We start from the raw sequence: 20081 nt of genomic DNA on the forward strand, positions 1-20081 counted from the left end.
TCTGTCGGCTTATAGATCCACGAGGCTAACCCATGGGCAACCCTAACCTTTTATTTTTCATTTGTGTTTTTATATGCTACTATTGCAGTTACCTTGTAACACGGCAGTAGTAAGCAGCTTTAAGCATGTTTTGGTAGATTTTCACATAGATGACAAAAGAAACTGCGATTCCCATCGGTCTTTGCGGTATTATATCATGGCGCCTGTCTGCCGGACAAAAGGCGAATGTGTCTGACGGAGGATTGAAACCCAATTAGAAACAGAGGAGACATTTTGGGGGAACTAACTGTGTCCGTCTGGCCCGGTGCCCCGACGAAGAGCACATATGATCCAAAAATAATCTCTAGGGGCCCTTTGACTGGAATATTAAGGTAAGTTTAGTCGATCGGATTCTGCTATAGCGATGTTAGAGCGTAATGTTGCCAGTTTCATTTCCCCGGTATGGAGAACTGAGCCGAAAAGTCCTCAAAAATGGGCTGTGCTCCGCCGCTGTAGTTTGCGTCTTGTGCACAGATTTCCTCCACCTATAGACAGCCTGTTTCGAGTAGGAAAATGCCTTTTTTGAGAGATGCGTGCATATTTAGACGACTGGCGTCAACAATTCACACTTAAATGCCAAACTTTTCATTTGCAATCTGTGCATGCTTTACCTTAGTACATTGCAGCCATCGATGTGTAATATACGCGTATGATATGTAGCATTTAGCTTGCGTGATGCTTTTTTGATATGCTACTTGTTTTCAAAAGAACGGTGTTTGTACGGTATGTTTCAGTGCACTCAATTGAAACATAATATACCGACTACTAGTTCATAATCCATGACCATGCAAACTCAGTCCGGATAAAGTGGACTTTAGCAGAGTTTAGTTAATCACAGTAAACTTTCAGCTACTGACTTTCAATGCCACGTCTAAACTACTGGTGGTTAGCCTGTATGTAGAGCAGACAAACAAATCTGAACTCAAAAATAGCTGTACAAGACGTATGCGGTCTCCTCTCCACATTGAAGTAAATAATTACAGTCTAAAGTGCAAGTGGCCTTATAAAAACCTTGCTTACCTACAGACTGATGTTTTGGAACTTTCTACTGGGGTCAGAGGTCAAGTTCAGAGCAGCACCAGTGAACCCTGAACGTGTTAATAGTTTTACCCAGCAACACCTCCAAAGAGTGAAGGCAGCTGGGAGGACGTGTTCTTAAGGTTTAGTGCCATAAGATCTTAAGTTACAAAGAATTAAGGATTAGTGCAGAGACTGAAGTAGCTATATTAGTTAATGTAGCATATCTGGCTGAAGAATGTAGGCTATAGACCACCAGTTATTGTACAGATAATAGCCTAAGCCTAAACTCCCTTAACCGTAACATTTTTTGATTGTCTGCTTCAAATAGTTTCATATAGTTATCTATATTTTCTATAGTTATAACAAATTATGTTGCCTGTCATCGTTCCATAAAGTTGCAATGTAGTCTATCATGTGTGTCTTAAAGTTTCTAGTCCACTGTCTTGCATCACTGCTGTGTATAATTGGTGATAAACTTGATATGAATACAAACAGCAAGCATAAAGCTGGAATTCTTGGTGCTGTCTGCTCTACTTAAATATGTAAAGTATTCCAAAAATAAAAGGTGCACAGTTAGAATGATCTTGTACGCCCTTATTTCTGCGGGACGATATTGATCTTATGTATCTGCATGAGTCATCCTCTGCAGCACAGACACAAAGTATGGAGTTCAGCTGCCGGAGATGTAAATTTTTCTTGGCATTTTTCCCAAGATGCACACACACACGCACACGCATACACACATACACACAGTCTGTGGACTCCCTCCATTTTGCCGCCTGCTTCATATAAGTGTTGACTTTAGCGTTGCAGTGTGCACATTTTATTACTCTGCCAGCCTGCTTTTTTCTTTGGCTTCACAGAAGACACATGTGATGGCTTATTACATTATATGCTTTTTATAACATTCTTTAGAGGAGAAAAATGCATCACGAGATGTGTATTGAAATGCCAGCTGGATAAAAATGGAAAAACCCAAAGCTCTAAAAAAAGGCATATGATTAAGGCATGCTGCGCACGCACACAGATAATAACTCTATTTGGGTCGCCGACATTTCTATTATAATGAAAGCTCTCTGCACAAGAAGACATGCTGAACATTGTCTGTGTGTAAATCTGCTCCAGGAATCTAAAGGAGGGTCTGCTATTTCTATAGGTTTGTTGCTTATCACATGGTTGAAAAAAATGCTGCATTTCTGACATTTTATTTCAACGCACACTCCATTTGTTGTACTACTACTTGTTCTTCAAGCACATACTGTATTTGTTGCTTTGTGTCAGTTGATCTGAATTTGAGATGTAAGCACAGGGTTCAGGAAAAAAGAGATCTGGTGATTTTTTTTTTTTTACTGGGTTTAGGTTGTTCATTAATGGTCTTTGGTTTTAGCTAACTAGTAACTTGCTGTAATCCTGTTATCTTATGTAGAACATGCTGGCCTTGTGCCCCATCAAGTCTATTGCTCATATCAATCCTAACTCATTATTCTACTGATTGCTGACCCAGCCTTGTGCTGACCTGTCCTTGGAGGAGGTTAGGTCTTATCCTATGTGTTTGCATCATTCCTGTACCTTATGCCTCTTTGTGGGGTTTAAAAACTCTGTATGCATTGTTATGTGTTATGTGTTATGTGCTACTCGACTTTTTTTAGGGCTGCAACTAATGTGACCATTGTTAATTGTTTAATCTAGTTACTTTTTTGGGGTGTGAATACAAGAAGCATAAGAATATAATTATAATGGATGTTTCAACAAAAACACAATGTGTACACTGTACACTGTGTCATTTTTAATATACAATATTATCTCTCTAGCTGAGCATATTTTGGAGTCTGTGTATAGTCCAGATAATGATTATTTGATTAATAAATTAGTGAACATTTTTGAATTATCGCTTTGTGTAGTTCCTGTCCCAGTGTATTATACTAAATATTGCTCATGTAATGTGGCTCTTGTGCGTTGTAGGATGTTCCAGCAGTGTGAGGAGCCTCGGTTCACCATCGAGCAGATTGACCTGCTGCAGAGGCTGCGGAGAACAGGGATCACCCAGGCTGAGGTGCTCCATGCTCTGGACACCCTGGAGCACCTGGACCGGCAGCATGGACACAAGCTCCCACACAAGCCCCCGTGCCACCTCCCTCTTCCCTGTCCTCAACCAACCCAGCTGCGTCTTCATGCTCCATGTCCACTGCCACCCAAACAAGCTTCCCAAACAGCCGGGTCCCGCTGTCCCCCAACAATGCCTTTGATAGCACCTCACCTCCGCTTCCAGTGCCCGTAGCCTCGCCTGTCACCATGGCAGCTCACAACGGCCTGGTGGCTGTGACCAATGGGAAGCTTTCTCCTCCACGCTTTCCCCTTGGTGTGGTTAATGCCAATGTAGTCCCCCCTGTCTATGGCTTTGAAGTGAATGAAGAGGAGATGGATATTGAGGACAAAGTGGAGGATCTCATGAGGTTAGAGCTGAGTGGATAAAAACATTGATGTTGTATTCCCTTTTGCTTGGTCATAAATTCTTTCAACCACAAGTTTAGTTCAAATTGTCTTCAGTAAGCCAAACTAAATTCAGTATGAGGAGGAACAAGTGTCATATGAAAACCACTGGCCAAAATAATGAAACAATAATGAATAATATTTTCTATTAATTTCACTAAAACCTTCTCAAAGGCTGGAACTACATTGTTGAGCCGTGATCTTTCTCTGAATCTAAATATGATTATGGCTTACACATACACAGTTTTTTCTCATTTGTATTCTGTAGCCAGACGGCTGCAATCAAAGTAGTATTGATTTGAGAGTGTGTGAAGATGAAATCATACCAGATATAGAGCAGCCTCTGATGCCTGAACTCATTCATCTAATGCTATTCAGTCACATGTAAAAAGCGGTGCCATTTCTCATATGTCCATGGTTGCCAGAATATTACAACATTGATAAACAATATTTTATCTCTGTCCCACTGTCTAGAAGGGACAGTGCTGTGATCAAAGATGAGATTAAGTCGTTCTTGGCCAGCAGGCGGATCTCCCAGGCTGTGGTTGCCCAAGTAACTGGTGAGTATGGACAATTTTCATTAAAAAGCCTGTAACGTAGTAAAATACACTCAACGAATCCTGGTCTATACCATTGCTCAGGGATCAGTCAGAGTCGGATCTCCCACTGGCTTCTGCAGCAGGGCTCAGACCTGAGTGAGCAGAAGAAGAGAGCCTTCTTCCGCTGGTACCAGTTGGAAAAGACCAACCCTGGTAACATTAAGTCAACAGTGATGTTAGCGTATTAACATTAATTTGTGATGATGGCCCAATAAGTACACTTAAAATAATATATTGTTGGTCCATTTTGCATTTTAGTACCACATGTTAAATGTAGTGAAATTTAAGTTTTTCTATTTAAAAAAAAAAAAAGACCATGTCCATTCAATTATTGTGGATTTTGTTAGACTGGGTGAGATGTTAGTGACATATTCCTGATTTTGGTGTTTGTAGGCGCTACCTTGGCCATGAGAGCTGCTCCACTGGCTTTGGATGATGTGATGGACTGGCACCAAGCTCCACCCCCATTTGTACCCACACCTGGAGGCTTTCGACTGCGCAGGGGCAGCCGCTTCACCTGGAGGAAGGAGTGTCTGGCAGTTATGGAGAGGTGAGCTGCAAATTTAGAATAGAATTGTCCCCAAATGTACTTTAAATAAAATGTGTTTATTTACATTTACCAGTTACTTCAGTGATAACCAATATCCTGATGAAGCCAAGAGAGAGGAGATTGCCACTGCATGTAATGCTGTTATTCAGAGACCAGGTGAAGCACAATTTTGAGTACAATGTGCACAATATAAACATAAACTATACATTATTCTCCTTTAGAAAATGTGTGTAAATCTGCCCCTAAATGCAGTAATGTGTGTATTATAGGAAAAAAGCTGTCAGATTTGGAGAGGGTCACGTCTTTGAAGGTGTACAACTGGTTTGCCAACCGTCGCAAAGACTTGAAGAGGCGCGCTAACATTGGTAATGTCCTTATATTTTGTGTGTTTGTGTTTGTATTTGTGTTGTGTATTGTATTTAACTAATTTGTCATATCGATGCACTGTGGTTAACTGTGTGTTTTTGAAGAAGCATCCATCTTGGAAAGCCATGGCATTGATGTTCAGAGTCCAGGAGGCCAGTCTAACAGTGATGAGGTGGATGGCAATGACTTTCCTGATCAGGTACAAATTCTTTTTAAAATGGTGATCTTGATCTGTTGATCTAGAGAGTTGTGTTTTCACATGGACTATATGTAATAAAGGATGCTTGTTAGTTAGTTCCATTTCTGTAATTTCTGGATACAGAGACACTGAAATGTTTTTTACAGTTGGTGTGTCTGATCATGTATAACCTACTATGGTGCTGCAGGTATGTGAAGTCCCTCTGTTTGACAAAAGAGCTTCGGCGCGCCCGTTTCTGTATGGACGAGCAGACCTGTCCTCTCCAACACAGGTACAGCTTTAATACGTCTTTATGACATGTAAGTGAGACATCTGCATCTATTCAACATCTGCCCTCGTCTAGGTCCCCACTTTACTCCCAAGTTGGTTCTCGGCACTGGGCAGAGGGGCCCTGGCTGGGCATCGGAGCTCTCTGATTGGCCGCACTCTGCTCTCAGGGCTGGCCTCTCACTCTGAAGGGGGCAGGTTGTCAGGGGTGTCCTGGTCCCCCCCATCCCCTTCTCTCCAGGACGAAGCCACCATTCACACTGTGTTAGCAGGTCAGGAGCCAGTAAACCTGGAGAAGGCCAATGATGAGCAAGCATCAGCTGCAACTCTGGCCAATCAGAGCAGCCGGGAGGATGACGTCAAACCAGAAGGTTTGGAGGACGACTGAACGGGTTGGTGCAGATCATGTGCTATTATGCAAGCAGATTTTATAGGAATGTATCAAGTGACGAAATGACCAAAAGCGGTGTAACTATAACCCCGAAATACCTCCCAACCCTACCTCCAACCACCAACCTGCTCCGCTACGCTCTATAAATATCACCTTCTTATCCTCTGTAGTGAAAAGTACAAAGCTTCTTGTGCTCCCTTAACAGACTTAACCAGGACATGATGCGTGTGCATCAACAGACCAGGACAACACTGTAATTCCTATGTTCAGGGTCCTTCACTGCTACCACAACACAACTAAACCGCCTCAAACATTCATTTGTTATGCGTAGACAATGGCTTTTAAGATTATGTTGCACATTTCTTCATAGTCTAATATATTTCAGACTTCAGTTTAAAGTTCAGCAAAATAAGCTTAGTTTTCCTACAGACAGAAACACTCAAAACATGTTGGTATTGTGACTGTCTCTTCTCTTTGCTCCCACAAAATATAAGCTTATAAACTAATAATCATTTATTCATAATACTGAGCTGTCAAAGGTAGCTGAACTGTAGGCAGACTTGTATAAACTGTTAACTCTGGTGTTTAGGCAAAGCAGCTGGCCAGGGCTATGGCCAGTGAGCTGCTAAATACCGCCTTCGTGATCACTTATTTATATGCAGTACTACTGTCTTCAGTGTGTATGCATATATCCACGTACAAATGCAGTACATGATTTGTGAGGGTATACACTTGTCAAAGTATAAAGATGTTTGCTTCAAGTGGCATCTCAGTGGCTTGTTGCTAAAATGCAATGATCCATCAGCCAAAGTATTACTATAGAGATTTGTTTTATATTGATCATTTTGCGTGTAAGAATATGTATTAGATATACTCAATGACACATCAAATGTGTCACTATGCTTTATTTGTGTTCCAAACACATTTTTATTTCTTTGAATATTTTATAATGACACTATTGCATTGACTGCTCTGCTGACAGCATGTGCAGTGACCAGATGAGTGACTGTTTTTCTTTTGGATGAACAATGGAAGATTTTTCCAGTGTTCAAATGCAGCCATTGTGGAAGTCCTGCCATTTCTTGTTCATTCCATAGAGTATACACTTGTCTGGTTGGGAACTATCATGGATCGGGTAGTTTAATTGTTTAAATGTACAAAAGCAGATGCTCTAAAATCATTTACTGCTATCTGCTAGTATGTGCCAAATTTGTAAAACTAAAAGATAATCAGGATATACACTATAAGTGTTAGTCAGCTGCATAACATCTAAACCAGAATTTGTATAGAACAGTCAGTTGCTTGTGTTTTAGTGTGTTTTAGAGAGTGTCACTTATTACATTTCGCTATAATCACTTTGTGGTGAACTAGTGAACATCACAGGAGTTTTAGTGAGCTGATATACAAACTATGTACAATGTTGTTCAGCACATAAGATGTACTGTACGTCTTTAAGTTGAAGTGCCTTCATATTTACTGCTTGTCATCAGACAATTTGCATAAACAAGGACTTCTGCAATAGTTGTGAACACTTTGAACCTTGTTTTCAAGCCATTTCGGCTTTTACAAATATTTTATCTCTTTAGGTGCTTCATGCTAAGCTACTAGTTAAGATTCAAAACAAATACCTCACCTTTCCTCAGTTGTAAGCTACATCAGGTTCCTCTGCAGCTGTTCAAATGTGAACCCACACTGTTTCAACTCAATGCGCCCTCAAAGGGAATTCATATTTAGGACCAACCAATCCGAAAAGGGACAACCCACTAAAAATAGAATTACACATTATATTTGGTCCCACTCCTGATTTTGAATAAATATGTTTGATGTAAAGCAGCTGAGCTGCTCTGCGTGTTACTGCTTTAAGTTCTCATATCTGAGGCGCTGCTGCAGTGTAAGTTTATTTTCACTTGATTTGAAAATGGGTTAAAAACCTCACCAATTCTACTCTGCCTAGCAGAAGCCTTCAGAAGGTAATTGGATTTTTGAGATTTAGACTTAAAGTCATTTTAAAACCCAACATTTGTAAGCTAAATAAAAAAAGAAAAAATTTATATGAGTGGCTAAAAGTATCAATTACTAAAATGGTTCTTCTTCGTCCTTCCTAAAAATGCCTCAGATAGCTTCCATTGTACTTACCTCTACGTCATATTGTTAGTGCACTTTGTTTGCAACCCCATACTGTCTTTATGTTCCAATGCAGTTTTTACCTTCTGCCTCCTCCCATGCTTCATTTACTGTACCATATGACCCTCCTCTGCTCCTAAGTGTAACTCTGGAAACCACCTCTTTCATATCACAGGATAGTGGTGGAGGGGTACAGGTGCCTGGGGGAGGCAGGAGGTTCTAATGGAGGGAGAGTAAAGGCTAAAGCTTTGAGTTCGCTTTAGCTGCAGAAATCTGACTTGCTCACTTATCAGAACATGTAAATAGATCAGTTTGGTCAGGAGTTATCTATACTGTAGATACATCAGTGCTTCTCCAAGGTTTTTATTTGTTTTGGGCAATAAACTTTTCAATAATATTCCCAGCAGGATATTTTCTTATGTTACTTGATTGAAATAATTTTGTTTGACAGTCAAGATTTAGTGCCTTTTTTGGACAGTAGACTGTTCAGTAATCAGTATGTGGACTTTCTACATGTGCTTTTTGTTACTTTTCATCTGTTTGATAAACCGTATGTTATTTTTAAGGTGCATTTTTATTGATGATTCTATATACAAGGGAATAAACTGATCTGACCTGAGTATCTGAATTGAAGCCTTTTTTATTGTTGCATGTTCAAGTAGTTATACAAATACAGCAAAAACATTATTGTCTTTATTTCCTTTTCAGATTATGGTTGATGGTTAAAAAACAAAGTTATAAATGTGTCACTATACATGTCTTTGGATTGCAGCACGTATTACATAGAATGCAATTAACCAAAACTTGTGCTCAGATTTTTTTTTTTTTTTTATGCACATTGACATACAATCAATCACCAAATGTAATGTTCACACTAGAGACACAGTTGACTAGATTTAATGTAAAACCGAATAAATCTGGATGGTATGCTTTATTAAAAAAAAAAAAGTTAATGAAAAGCACCAAATATTTTCCCAAACAGAAAAGGACGAGGTAGAACAAGAACTCACTACTAATGCAGGAGCTTCATAATCCTCAGTCTGCCATTAGTGCTGAAAGAGAACCAAACATTTGAATTGACTACTTTAATAGTAAAGAACGTAGACTTCTGGCTTAGCTGTTGTAAGGCTTAAGAAAGTTGACCACTTATCCAATATACCTAAATGCACCTTAAAAGTTAGAGACAACAAGAGCACTTCAAATTAAGGAAAAGCATATCAGACTTCTTAATAGTTCACCCATGTTTATGTTTTGATGGAATATGTGCATCATGAAGACTTTTTATTTTGATAACTCAGATGCTTGTATGGTGCTGCAAACTTTTTAAAACATCGATTGCACATACATATACATTTTACAGAAAATATGTAAAACTTTTACTTGAAAAGCATATTGCTCCAACATCAACATCTTTCACTGTACATTACACTAACAGGCGTCACCTTAGACTAAATAAGAACACTGAATCTTGTTTTTCAATCACAAGTTTTTGTTATACAACAGTTCCACAACTATCTTTTAATTCCTTCTGGAGAATTGTGCAAATGTACTGAAGCACTGATATGAGAATCTGCGTCGAAGATGGTCATGTATTTGAGGCACACAAAAAAATGGCCAAGAAGGAAAAGTAAATGTCCATCTTAACAGAATTCAAAGATTACACACAACCCCACAAATATCAAAATATCATTCCCTTCATTATTTCAACAATTATAAACTGCTATACACTGATATTTCTGCAAGCTTTCAAGATGCACAGACACAAAACATACCGTATGTCCTGTTTCCATTAACTTCCACAGCTCACAGTATCTACTTTCTTTGATAAAAAATAATTATCTCCCAGAAATTATTCCAGCCTTTCCTTCTTCAAGGTTCACATGACAAAGTGCCTTCTCAATTTACTGCTTCATAAAAATAGTTTGCTGCCAACTTTAGCTCAAAGGCAAAGGCATATGGATAAAATTCCAATCTAGTACACAGTAATAGATGACTATGATTTATGATCATCCCAAAATGAGCTACGTATTTTACATTTGAATTTACAATAGCAGCGATTTTCTCAAATCATTTGTGCAACATTGATTAAATTAGCAATTTTCATGCAATAAAAACATGTAAAAGCATTTACAAATAAATTAAAAAAGAAAATCAGTCCTTCAGATAGGACATGTTAATAAAAGGAATGCAAACTCTGCATTAATCATAAGTAGACTACATAGTGTGTGCTTATGTGCATGATACATGATGTATCAGCTCCCAAATGATATTTCTGCGTGTTAATTTAACAGGCCTATATTGCATCTGTGTATTGCTTTTTCAGGCATGGCTAAATTTGCTCTTGACGTGTTCTGGCTTGTTCTGCTGGATATGTTTGAAAATCCAAACGTTTTCAATCAATCTACTGAGCCAAGGTCACTATAAAACTTTGAAGTCCCTCTGGAATGTGACATTCAATAAAAATCTCATTTAAAAACATCACAGTCTGCCAAGGCTGTACCTTGTCCTTTCTCACCAGATATGCAAGAAGCATCCATTAGTTTGTTTTTCCCAGATGTGTCAAGATTAAACACTCATGAAAATGACAAATGCATAGTGGAAAAAAATAATGCTTCATTCTATGTGAATTCCCATTAGAACTCTACATGCCACTTCTCCCCTCCTTTCCACATACTTCTGCCCCTCCACACTAACACCTTCCCAGAGACCTAAACATGGCGCCACCTGCTGTACAGATGCCATACATTATTCTTTTCTATTCTCTAGCTGGTTTAATTACACTTCCTTTTCCACTGTTCAATGCAGAGTCAAACATCTCAGTGCAAAAACCATATCCCATAACAAACTGTTAACTTTCATAGTGGCTTTATCCAATGGCGATGACTGCCGTCTTTTATACTTCAAAGACAACATTGACAGTCCTAAACCTCTCGTGTCTCTGCTCTCCTCTGCAGTCCCTGAGATCACCTTACACTTTGCACAAGTCATCCTCCAAACCACAGCGCAAACCTTAAATTAACAAAACAAATACAAACTAAACAATGGTAAAGGCACGTTCTGGGAGAAGAGTTCTGGAGGGAGAGAGGACGACCACACCTCACAGCTCAGACATGTGGTAGAAGGAACAATGAATTATGGGATGTTGCGCTAGACAGGTAGATTCCTGCTTCTAAAGAGGTCTAACAAATGCAAACATGTCGCTGTGAGAGTTGTATTAAAAGCACTCCAGAAATACGCCAAGAATTACTTTTTACATTCATAGACAAAAAGTACAAAGGGTCATGGCCAGAGTGCAGAAAACAGAAGATTAGACAAACAACGGCCAAAAATATGCCCAATTGTCTAACCATTAAAAAAAGATACTAGACTTAGATTTCCCACACTGGCTCTCCATAGAATACAGTCAAATCGAAGTCACACAACACAGCAACATGTTTGCATCTCTGTTCTGAGTCCATTAAAAGCAGTCTTCCGTTGACTGCCACCACTGATCTAAACCTCCAAAGTTCAAAATAAATATATCCTGCTTAAATCTAAAACTTTCTTTTATCTAGTCCTGTTTATGGTCCTTCTTGCAAAGACGTTTATTTTTATCCATTAGTTGTGATGGATGATATGAGCAAGCGTCCAGCTGGCAGAAGACAGTTGCATAGAAAACAGAAGAAGGGTTTTGGGGACATGGATTCTCCCAGAATCCTTTTGGAGTCTGTCTCAGCTGGTCCATGACTTGCGGTTCTCCCCCCGACGGCCAACCAGTGAGTCTCCTCTGAGGACGGGGACATGGGGGGCAGGGCCAAAGTCTCCTGGGGGTTTGCGTACCGTTCCTCGAGTGGACACACGGTCTGGACGAACTAGAACGCCATAACCCGGCTTACAGTGGAAGTAGCGATGGCCTCCCACTGAGCCGTCGTTCTTACCTGTTAATTTAAAAAAAGGCAAACTAAGACAAGGTCCAAGACTGGCTTAACACAATGTATTTAGTTTGTCAAACCATAACATATCTTAGCTAGACGTGTTTGCCTAAGAAAATACACACTTGATATGTTAAAAGAGAACATTATCCTAACTGTGTAAAATCAGCCATTATACATTTTTAACCATGTTATAAACATCATCATTTGCCTCTTCAAAATACATTTGCCTTGTATTTTGAGTAATCATGATGTTTGACTAATCCTGCACTGCCCTGCATTTGAGACTTTAGTGCACAGAAAATTTCTGTTTTTACATGACCCCCATCTCTGCCCACTTGCAATAGTTCAAAAATGATTCAGACTCCGAGTCATACATGTCGGGTTAAAAAAAATGTCACACAGCCATGTTTCAACAATAAAAAAGAGGCAGAGGCTTCTCAGTTCTTCAATTCTGAACAGGAAGTAAATTTTTATTATTAAGCTGTCTGTATTGTGGTTTAGAATTCTTAAAATAATAGTTTAATATATTTAGTTTACACAACAGAGGAAGCACATAAACATTTATTATAGTGTTAATGTGTAACTATTACATACGTAGTAGAATTAAAGCTGATTATGGAGTATGAACTAAACAAAACAAATCACATCTGATATAATGGTCATCAACATTTTCATGCCTACCATCTGCAGGTTAGTGATCGGATTTTCAGCTCCTTTGACATGAACCGATTCAAAAGATTAGTGTCCCACAAAGAACCATTCAAAAGACTGCCTCTTTCACATTTGATTATATGACAGAAGCCAAGTGTGAGAACTAATTTAAATACAAACTAATCACAGAGAGATTTGTTTAAAATGGTTCTGAGAGTGGGAGTGCAGTTACCCTTTGGAATCATGCATAATCTAAATCAAATTTTGCAGTACAATTAAATAATAAAAAAACTAACCGTTACAATGAGGCCAAATGTGTTTTTGTGTGCGTGTCGCCTGCCCTGCTTCTGTGCCGATTCTTGTTTTGGTTCAGAAAAAGTATAAAAATGCATACAAATTTGAAATAAAAAGATTTGGCTCTTTGAAGAAATGAGATTTGGTTCCAACCATTTCAAAAAGTGAATTTGTTCATGAAGGTCACATCACTATCCCCTAAAGCAGCCCCTGGTTCAGATAACCTTTATACATTTGCTTGTCAAAATGTAACACATGAATTCTACATGTTACATTTTGACCACCACATGTAGGCATTTGACAAACCTCAACATCATTTTGGTAAGTAACTCATTAACTTACCTACTGGTGTGTCCAGTTCAACCCCCACCCATACTCCTTCGGCAAACTGAGTGAGTCCCACGAAGCGGACAGTTCCCGCCTTATTGCTTCCTACTGTAACATAAGCGCCCTCGGTCAGCCAATCAGGGAGCACTTCGTCGTGGTTGCGTTCATCATCATCTACACAAATCTCCAGCCTTTCAAAGTTTTCAGATGAGGTAAGGTGTTTTAGCCTGGAGGAGGAGTTTTCTGTGGTTCCGTTCTTGATATTGGCTGAGCTATGAGAAGTGGGCTGGACAATAACGGCCATATTGGATCCGCACTGGGGAGGAGAGTTCATAACATCACTCTGGTCAGTGTTTTGCTGTTGGTAAACTGCAGGTAATGTAGTCTCAGCAGCCACGAGGGAGGAAGACGAGGAGGAAGGGTGGAGCACGTCTGACAGGGTTACCGTGGAAACGCTACTAGAGAAATAGCCGCTGGAGGATTGGCTCAGGGGGCTCAGGGGAGTGGTGTCATGCGGGTCATGCACAGGAAGAGGAGGGACATCCGGGAAGTCTGCCCGCCTGTCTTTGGAGGATGCCTGAAGAATATTGGTCTACAGCGGACCAGCAGGAGGCGCAGGAACATGGCAACAGAGCGCATGCAGACAGACAAAACCAAAATGAACAACAGAAAAGATAATAGTCATATAGTTTGTGTTGAGTAGCTCTGTGAATTGCTTGACTATGCTTTCATTTACCGCATTGCAACTGAATTTTTCAGAAATATCTCACCACGTCAACCTTGGCATCTCGCTCTTCTAGCCCAGCTGAAGAGACTATACGTGGCATGTGCTGTTGAAAAAATAACAACAGGCATGGGAATCTGCAACTTAAGCGCACATTCAATGTAACTTCCTTATCGTAAATTCTGGTTTAAAGATTGTGTTTTTAATGGTACATGAATAGATGTAATAAGACCTGAAAGATAATACATTATGCCCAAATAATCATAATAAAGGAGAAAGATGTGATGCAGATTGCTGACATTTACAGCTCTAGCGTTGCTAACCTGCTGGTTGTGTGGAGATGGCCTCAGCTCCTTTTTGTCATCTCGTGCTGGAAATAAAGACTTGAGCAGTTTGGGCATCTGAGGAACCAGCGCCTTCACTGAAAGATAAGAGGCAGCAAGTCCTGAACGACCTGGGGGGAGAGGAGGGGGGTACGGAGGCGAGGGACGCAGAGTAAAAGAAGAGATGGAGAGGAAAAAAAAAAAGATGGTGTGGGAGGAAGAGGAGGCATGAAAGATTAAGTTGAAAGCCAAATTTCCAAACACAGTGACAGGCTCACAGAGGCAGACATCGGCTGACAGGCAAAATGCAGATGGCTGAATCAATAGCACTACCGCAACCAAAGCAATAAAATCATATATATTCATTTTGTTCATTAACCGAACAAAATCAATGAAAAGATGTAACACAGATTGATTACAATAGTACATTATGATTATGAGAGATAAGAACAGCACAAAAATAATGATTCAAGAGGAGGTGATGAAAAAGATGGAGAGAACAGTCTAAAAGTAGAAGAATGAAACAATTACATAGTGTTTTGGCTCTAAGCAAAGTATACAGGCAAGAGATCGAATATAATGGTAACAATGACACATGAGATAGTTGAATAAGTGCATCGTTCAGTCTATAGTTGGACTGAATAGAAGGCTAGCAGTGAATGGAGAGAAGGAGCAGTGGAGAAACCAGATAAATGACTAGAAACAGAGGATGATATAGGAAGAGCTTCACCTTGCTCTTGTTCCTGGGTTTGTGGAGAAGAGGCAGACAGAGGAGTTGGGGCTGAGGGTGGCGATGGAGAGTAGGTGGAGGGTGAAGAGGCTGGACGTGGGAGAGTGCGCTGGACAGGTATGAAGATGTCCTGTTGACTTTCCCATCGAACCTATAGAAGACAAGATAACAAATCAACACGATTCAATTTTGATATAGATATGCATGAACTTGCACATTGCTACAGTTTGCACAATATAAAAAAGGTTTGGGAACTATATTGCTTGGATAGATTGCTTTGAATATTTCAAATAGGACTGACTGATGTCATTTAATGCCAACTTATGTATATAAAAAAGGAAAATCACCTTGTCATCCAATAGACAGCTTGTGGACAGGTCCTGCCTACTTCCCGACAGCTTAACACAATAATGAGAGAGCATTTACCAATGGTATGGTATATCAAATGATAGATGATCACATTTATGGTAAAGTGCTTTACTCTATTCACTGATGGAGAGCTTAAGCTTCTTCTACTGCTCTTTCCTCTTGAGGTCAGTTGCTCCTTCACAGCCACTTCCTAGAAACAAAAAGAACACGTTCAAGCAAAAAAGCATAACCTGTGTATTGTTGTCAGACATGGTCCAAACCTGTCTGAGTCTGTCCAAAGTGAGAATGTTCTCTAAACTGAGCACACTGCGGAGGTATTTCTCAATGGCAGCTTCTTCTTCCCCTGACTGGCTGTTGTGTGCGTTAGCAGCGAGCCGTGCCAGCATTTCTCGGTCCTCTGTACCAGGGGCATCCTGCTGAGAGGAGGAAGGATCAGAATGTCTGAAGAAATAGATGAACAAACACTGCATTGCACGACCGTTATGCCTTGGTGACCATACCCCAGGAATGTTGGAGACCACCTCAAATGTGACCCCACAGCCGGGGATGGTGCTGCGAGTGGACATTCTTTTGAGGAGGTTGTGGGCAAAGCCCTGGCGCCCAGGGTTGACATTGACACAGATCCTTTTCCTGAGCACAAGCTGCATATCCGCTGGGTGACTGAGTTGAACCACTACACGAACTGTCAGGTAGACCCTCTGTTCAGGCCACGTCCCTCCACGGCTGAGCTGGGGACACTCATGCACAGTAGAGTCCCATGATGCCTCTGCTTTCACCTGAACAGGTTGTACAGACACATCATATGACGATAGGGGTCTTTTGGATAAAAAGACCCTAATACAGAAATCTCTAACCTCTCCATCATAGTGTTTCACAATCTGAAGGTCAAAAAAATCATCTTCATCCTCTCCACTCAAAGTGGCATCCCAGCCACCAGCTTCAGGGACCTCAAACTGATCCTGAGAACTCAGGTCATCAGCTGGAGGGGGCAAAGAGAATGTTATTAAACACACTGTCAATTATTTTGTATGAAAAAATGGCAACTATTATTTGACTTTAAAATGAACATTACATATTTAACTAACAAAAACTTACGCCGTAGATTCAAAAAGACGACTGGAATGTGTGTTTCCATGCCTGGAAGAGGTACCCTAATACACAAAAATCATACAAATATCTCCATGTATATATTTGTAGGCATGATTGAAAAATTATACTATAAAGTACTTACCATTCAGCAGGTGCACCAGGAATTCCACTACCAGCAGAGGGCACCATCACTGCATTTCTTTCCTCAGTCAGAGTCAAGCGCCACTCAAGCAGCTGAGCCTCTCTTTCCATGTCATCTTCCGTCTTTTCTGTGGACAAAGAATACAATCCTTTTTCAGCAACCCCAAAATGACCAAAAGAGACCAAAGCAATAATATGCATTATGTATATATTTTTTGTACTTTACAAAAATGTTTTACCTGCTTTGCTGACCAGATTCTGCAGATGTTGGTCAAGGTATTCCTGCCTCTTTGTTAGAGCAGCTAACCACTGTCGTCTCAATCGCTCAAGATCTCTTTCCTATATAAAAAAGCAGTGGTTAAGATACATCATGCTCTACAAGTTCTATCAATATTTCAGATTCACAAAAAGTGGGCATACCTGATAACTGTCCATCTCATCGCCCTCTTGGTTGGTTGTAGTTGATCTGATCTCCACACAGCCTACTGACACAGCAAGAACTATCTCTGCTATCAAAGGCATGGTGCCTGAGTCCTGAACTGAACGCACATCCACCTGGATTCGCCTAGACTGACCCTAAAAACAATAATAAAGAAAAACGTAACACTTCGAATGTTCTGTAAAGATTTGGTGCATAAAATAAATATTCATAAAGGATATCAACCTGACGAAGCTGAAAGATTCCCCCGGTTCGAATGTCTCTAGCAGGAATGACCTCAACAGGAACAAAGTCTCCATTTTCATTTATCTCCAAGATCTGAATCCACAGCTCCAAGCGACGAGTTACCTCACTCCATCTGCACACCAAGCACAAATTTTATTCAATAAACTGTTTTGTTTTGCAATTTGTTGGTGCTTCGTATAGCCCCTTTTACAGTAGTACCTGTCTCGTAAAGTGCGTGTTTTGGCCTGGATGATGCTTAGGTCCCACAGAGCTGGGTTTCTGCCTGCGTCTGCCTGTCTGTGCCCATAAACTTCAATAGCGACTGCTCCCTCAGTCAGATATTCAATAAAATCCTCTGAAACAGACACTGCATGCTCCTGTAGCACCCATGAGAAAGATTGAATTATAAGTATAAATTTACCTAAATTAAACATTAAACACTTTTTTTTAAATCATGCTTGACCTTGCAACTATCAAACACCACCATGCAATGAGGATCTTTGCCACTTGGTGAGGAGGATGATGTATCAACTTCAGGGGCAACAATGAAAGGCTCAGACTGGTCCCAGAATGAGTACTGACAGAAGACAAAGTTGGACAGGTACTGAGGAAGCCCAGTGGCTTGCAGGATCTTGATCTGTAAAAGGCCGATAAAAATAATGCTTTGTAAAACAGAAGTGTGGTACTGGTCAAAAAACCCAAAACATCACATACCATACAGACTAATTTACGGTCCTGAATTTCAATTGTTTCATTATCTTGGACGTTGTCAGGGTCGTCACCACCAGCTACACTGTCTTCAAGACCACCTCCTACTCTTACCACTTCCACATGAAGACGTCCTGCCACCTTAAAACATGTAGAAAAGACTTATGTCAGCCCATGGATTTTAATGAATGTCTAATATTGACATAAGAAAAGATAAATTTAAAATACTAGCAAGCAAATGTGTACCTCTCCCTTCTGGTTGATAATAGGCACTGCATACTGGAGTTTTACATCATAGAAAAGGCATGATAAAAATACATTGGCAACGCCAATGAGGCTATGGTTTTCTTGCTCATCAAAAAATGGGTCAGCTCGGCGAAAATATGTCCTCATTCCCTGTGCAAATTTAAGACAGAACTGAGTTTAAAAATGCCCAAAACATGTAGCTAATTAATGTACCATTTTGAAGCATTCAGTGAAACAAATATTTTACAGGGTTGTCTTGGTCCTGTTGTTGATACTCTTGCCACTCTTGATACAGCTCCCTCATATCAACAAGACGATTCTCCATTTTTTCTAAACTCCAGATTTGCTTTCCACGAGCCCTGCGCCGAACCTGAATAGCTGGTTCACTGAGAACGGCATCCCTCTGTGGGTGAAGACCAAGGGGTTTAGGTTTAAACAAAAACAAAAACTACCTTGAAAGGATATGTTTAAAGACCTTGCGGTTTGCGTTGAGGTTGTCTGCTGGTATCTGTAAAGTAACCCTGTACTCCGTGTGTCTTTCTAGTTCATCGGAAATGAAACAGGCCTCTTGCACTAATAGGTTTGCTCTCACAATCTGCTCCCTTAACCTTCGCAGGCTCCTCACCAACACAGCCTCCCTGCACAGAAAGAGAAAAGATCTTATTAGTTTTAATTTTAGATATCTTATCTAGCATTTCTAAACTCAGTCTATCGTTGACTGAGTTTGAACACTGATGCTCACCTGTCTTCACTCCACTGCCTGAGTCTGCTTTGAGCACTGGTGGAGTGGCTCATCCCGCCCATGCTGAGCCTCTCCAGACTGCGGTAGTGGGACTGCTGGCCTTGTTGAGTTGGTGCTGGGGTTACGGACAGTCTGTCAGGGTTGAGTTTTCTTCTGAGCTGCTGAAGCTCTTGCTCGTACATCTGTCTCTGCCGCTCCAGAGCTGAGCGTTTCTCCTCTTCATGCTGCCTCTCCAAAGACTGAAGCACTGCCTGCATTGGGTCTGATCGAACAAAAAACACTTAAATCTAGTCACTTAACTTTGGAGTATCATCTTGCATATTCCCTTACCGTTGCTGCCCAAGGCCTTCATCATAACTTCAGTCTGGGCAAATTCATAGGAGAAGCTGACCTCACTGGACACTTCACTGGCTGTGTCACCGTCCGGATCTAGCTGATCACTGCTGCTACTATTCTTCATCACACCACCTTCACCTTCTTCATCATCAGCGGATCGGGTACGCTTCTTAGGCAGATTGATTCTGCCCACACAGATGATAATGTTATGCAAACAAATTTTTTCCCAGATTAAGGGAATGTATAATAAAAAGGTATAGGTATAAGGTATATAAGAATGTTACCTAAAGAAGTGGTTGTTTCCCCAGAGGATGCGATCCCCATGGTGAAGTTGTAGAGCACTGGATACTGGAGAACCATTAACACACGTCCTGTAACAGGAAGAAATTACTTTAATGGGTTAAAATCATAGAGGTACCAAGCTTTTTCCACTTTTTTTGCTGTAATTACTCACCTAGCATTGCGATAAGGTGTTAAAATGACAGCTGCTTCTGAAGTTATATCAATAACACAGTGCTCCGCTTGGATACCCATTCCACACAGCTGGATATCCTGGGAGTCTGCGGATCCCACTTTTGTGTGCTCCTATAATAAAAAACATTGCTATGTTAAACTTTGCTGTTTTCATCTGTTGTTGAAATATATGCAATTTACCTTTAAATAATACACTAGTAGCTCATTAAGTGCTGGGTCTGCATTTAGATTGACAAGAAAACTCTTATCATCTCCAACTTTTATTCCTGACGACTGGAGAGAAATACCCAGAGACTCCAACTGC

The 20081-nt window shown here is 40.4% G+C and overlaps 1 protein-coding gene and 1 pseudogene across 7 annotated transcripts in view; one reads left to right on the forward strand and one right to left on the reverse strand.

The window, feature by feature from the left end:
- Positions 1–206: 206 nt before the first annotated feature.
- On the forward strand, positions 207–8665 carry LOC110175321 (homeobox-containing protein 1-like; annotated as a pseudogene).
- A 4-nt stretch (positions 8666–8669) lies between these two features.
- Positions 8670–20081, reverse strand: part of kif13ba (kinesin family member 13Ba) — a 29224-nt gene continuing 17812 nt past the window's right edge. For 4 of the 7 annotated variants that reach the window (XM_055154948.1, XM_055154947.1, XM_055154949.1 and 1 more), the window contains exons 14-39: positions 19958–20081; positions 19758–19888; positions 19588–19674; positions 19298–19488; positions 18968–19229; positions 18701–18863; positions 18473–18628; positions 18226–18375; positions 17986–18120; positions 17735–17908; positions 17491–17648; positions 17272–17404; positions 17028–17183; positions 16847–16946; positions 16609–16735; positions 16473–16528; positions 16232–16356; positions 15878–16153; positions 15638–15793; positions 15490–15567; positions 15356–15406; positions 15009–15159; positions 14279–14409; positions 14002–14061; positions 13247–13823; positions 8670–11962 (exon numbers count right to left, since the gene is read on the reverse strand). The exon at positions 19958–20081 is cut by the window's right edge and continues 11 nt beyond it. In XM_055154948.1, the coding sequence (XP_055010923.1) occupies positions 11757–11962; positions 13247–13823; positions 14002–14061; positions 14279–14409; positions 15009–15159; positions 15356–15406; positions 15490–15567; positions 15638–15793; positions 15878–16153; positions 16232–16356; positions 16473–16528; positions 16609–16735; positions 16847–16946; positions 17028–17183; positions 17272–17404; positions 17491–17648; positions 17735–17908; positions 17986–18120; positions 18226–18375; positions 18473–18628; positions 18701–18863; positions 18968–19229; positions 19298–19488; positions 19588–19674; positions 19758–19888; positions 19958–20081 (4114 nt within the window). In that variant the 3' untranslated portion in view covers positions 8670–11756. Of the gene's footprint in view, positions 11963–13246; positions 13824–13967; positions 14062–14278; positions 14410–15008; positions 15160–15355; positions 15407–15489; positions 15568–15637; positions 15794–15877; positions 16154–16231; positions 16357–16472; positions 16529–16608; positions 16736–16846; positions 16947–17027; positions 17184–17271; positions 17405–17490; positions 17649–17734; positions 17909–17985; positions 18121–18225; positions 18376–18472; positions 18629–18700; positions 18864–18967; positions 19230–19297; positions 19489–19587; positions 19675–19757; positions 19889–19957 lie in introns of those variants that run through there. The other 3 variants (XM_055154950.1, XM_055154951.1, XM_055154952.1) reach the window with 3 other exon arrangements.

Source organism: Boleophthalmus pectinirostris, unplaced genomic scaffold (assembly GCF_026225935.1).
Source record: "Boleophthalmus pectinirostris isolate CB_2022bp ecotype Guang Dong unplaced genomic scaffold, ASM2622593v1 HiC_scaffold_19, whole genome shotgun sequence".
NCBI classification, from domain to species: Eukaryota; Metazoa; Chordata; class Actinopteri; order Gobiiformes; family Gobiidae; genus Boleophthalmus; species Boleophthalmus pectinirostris.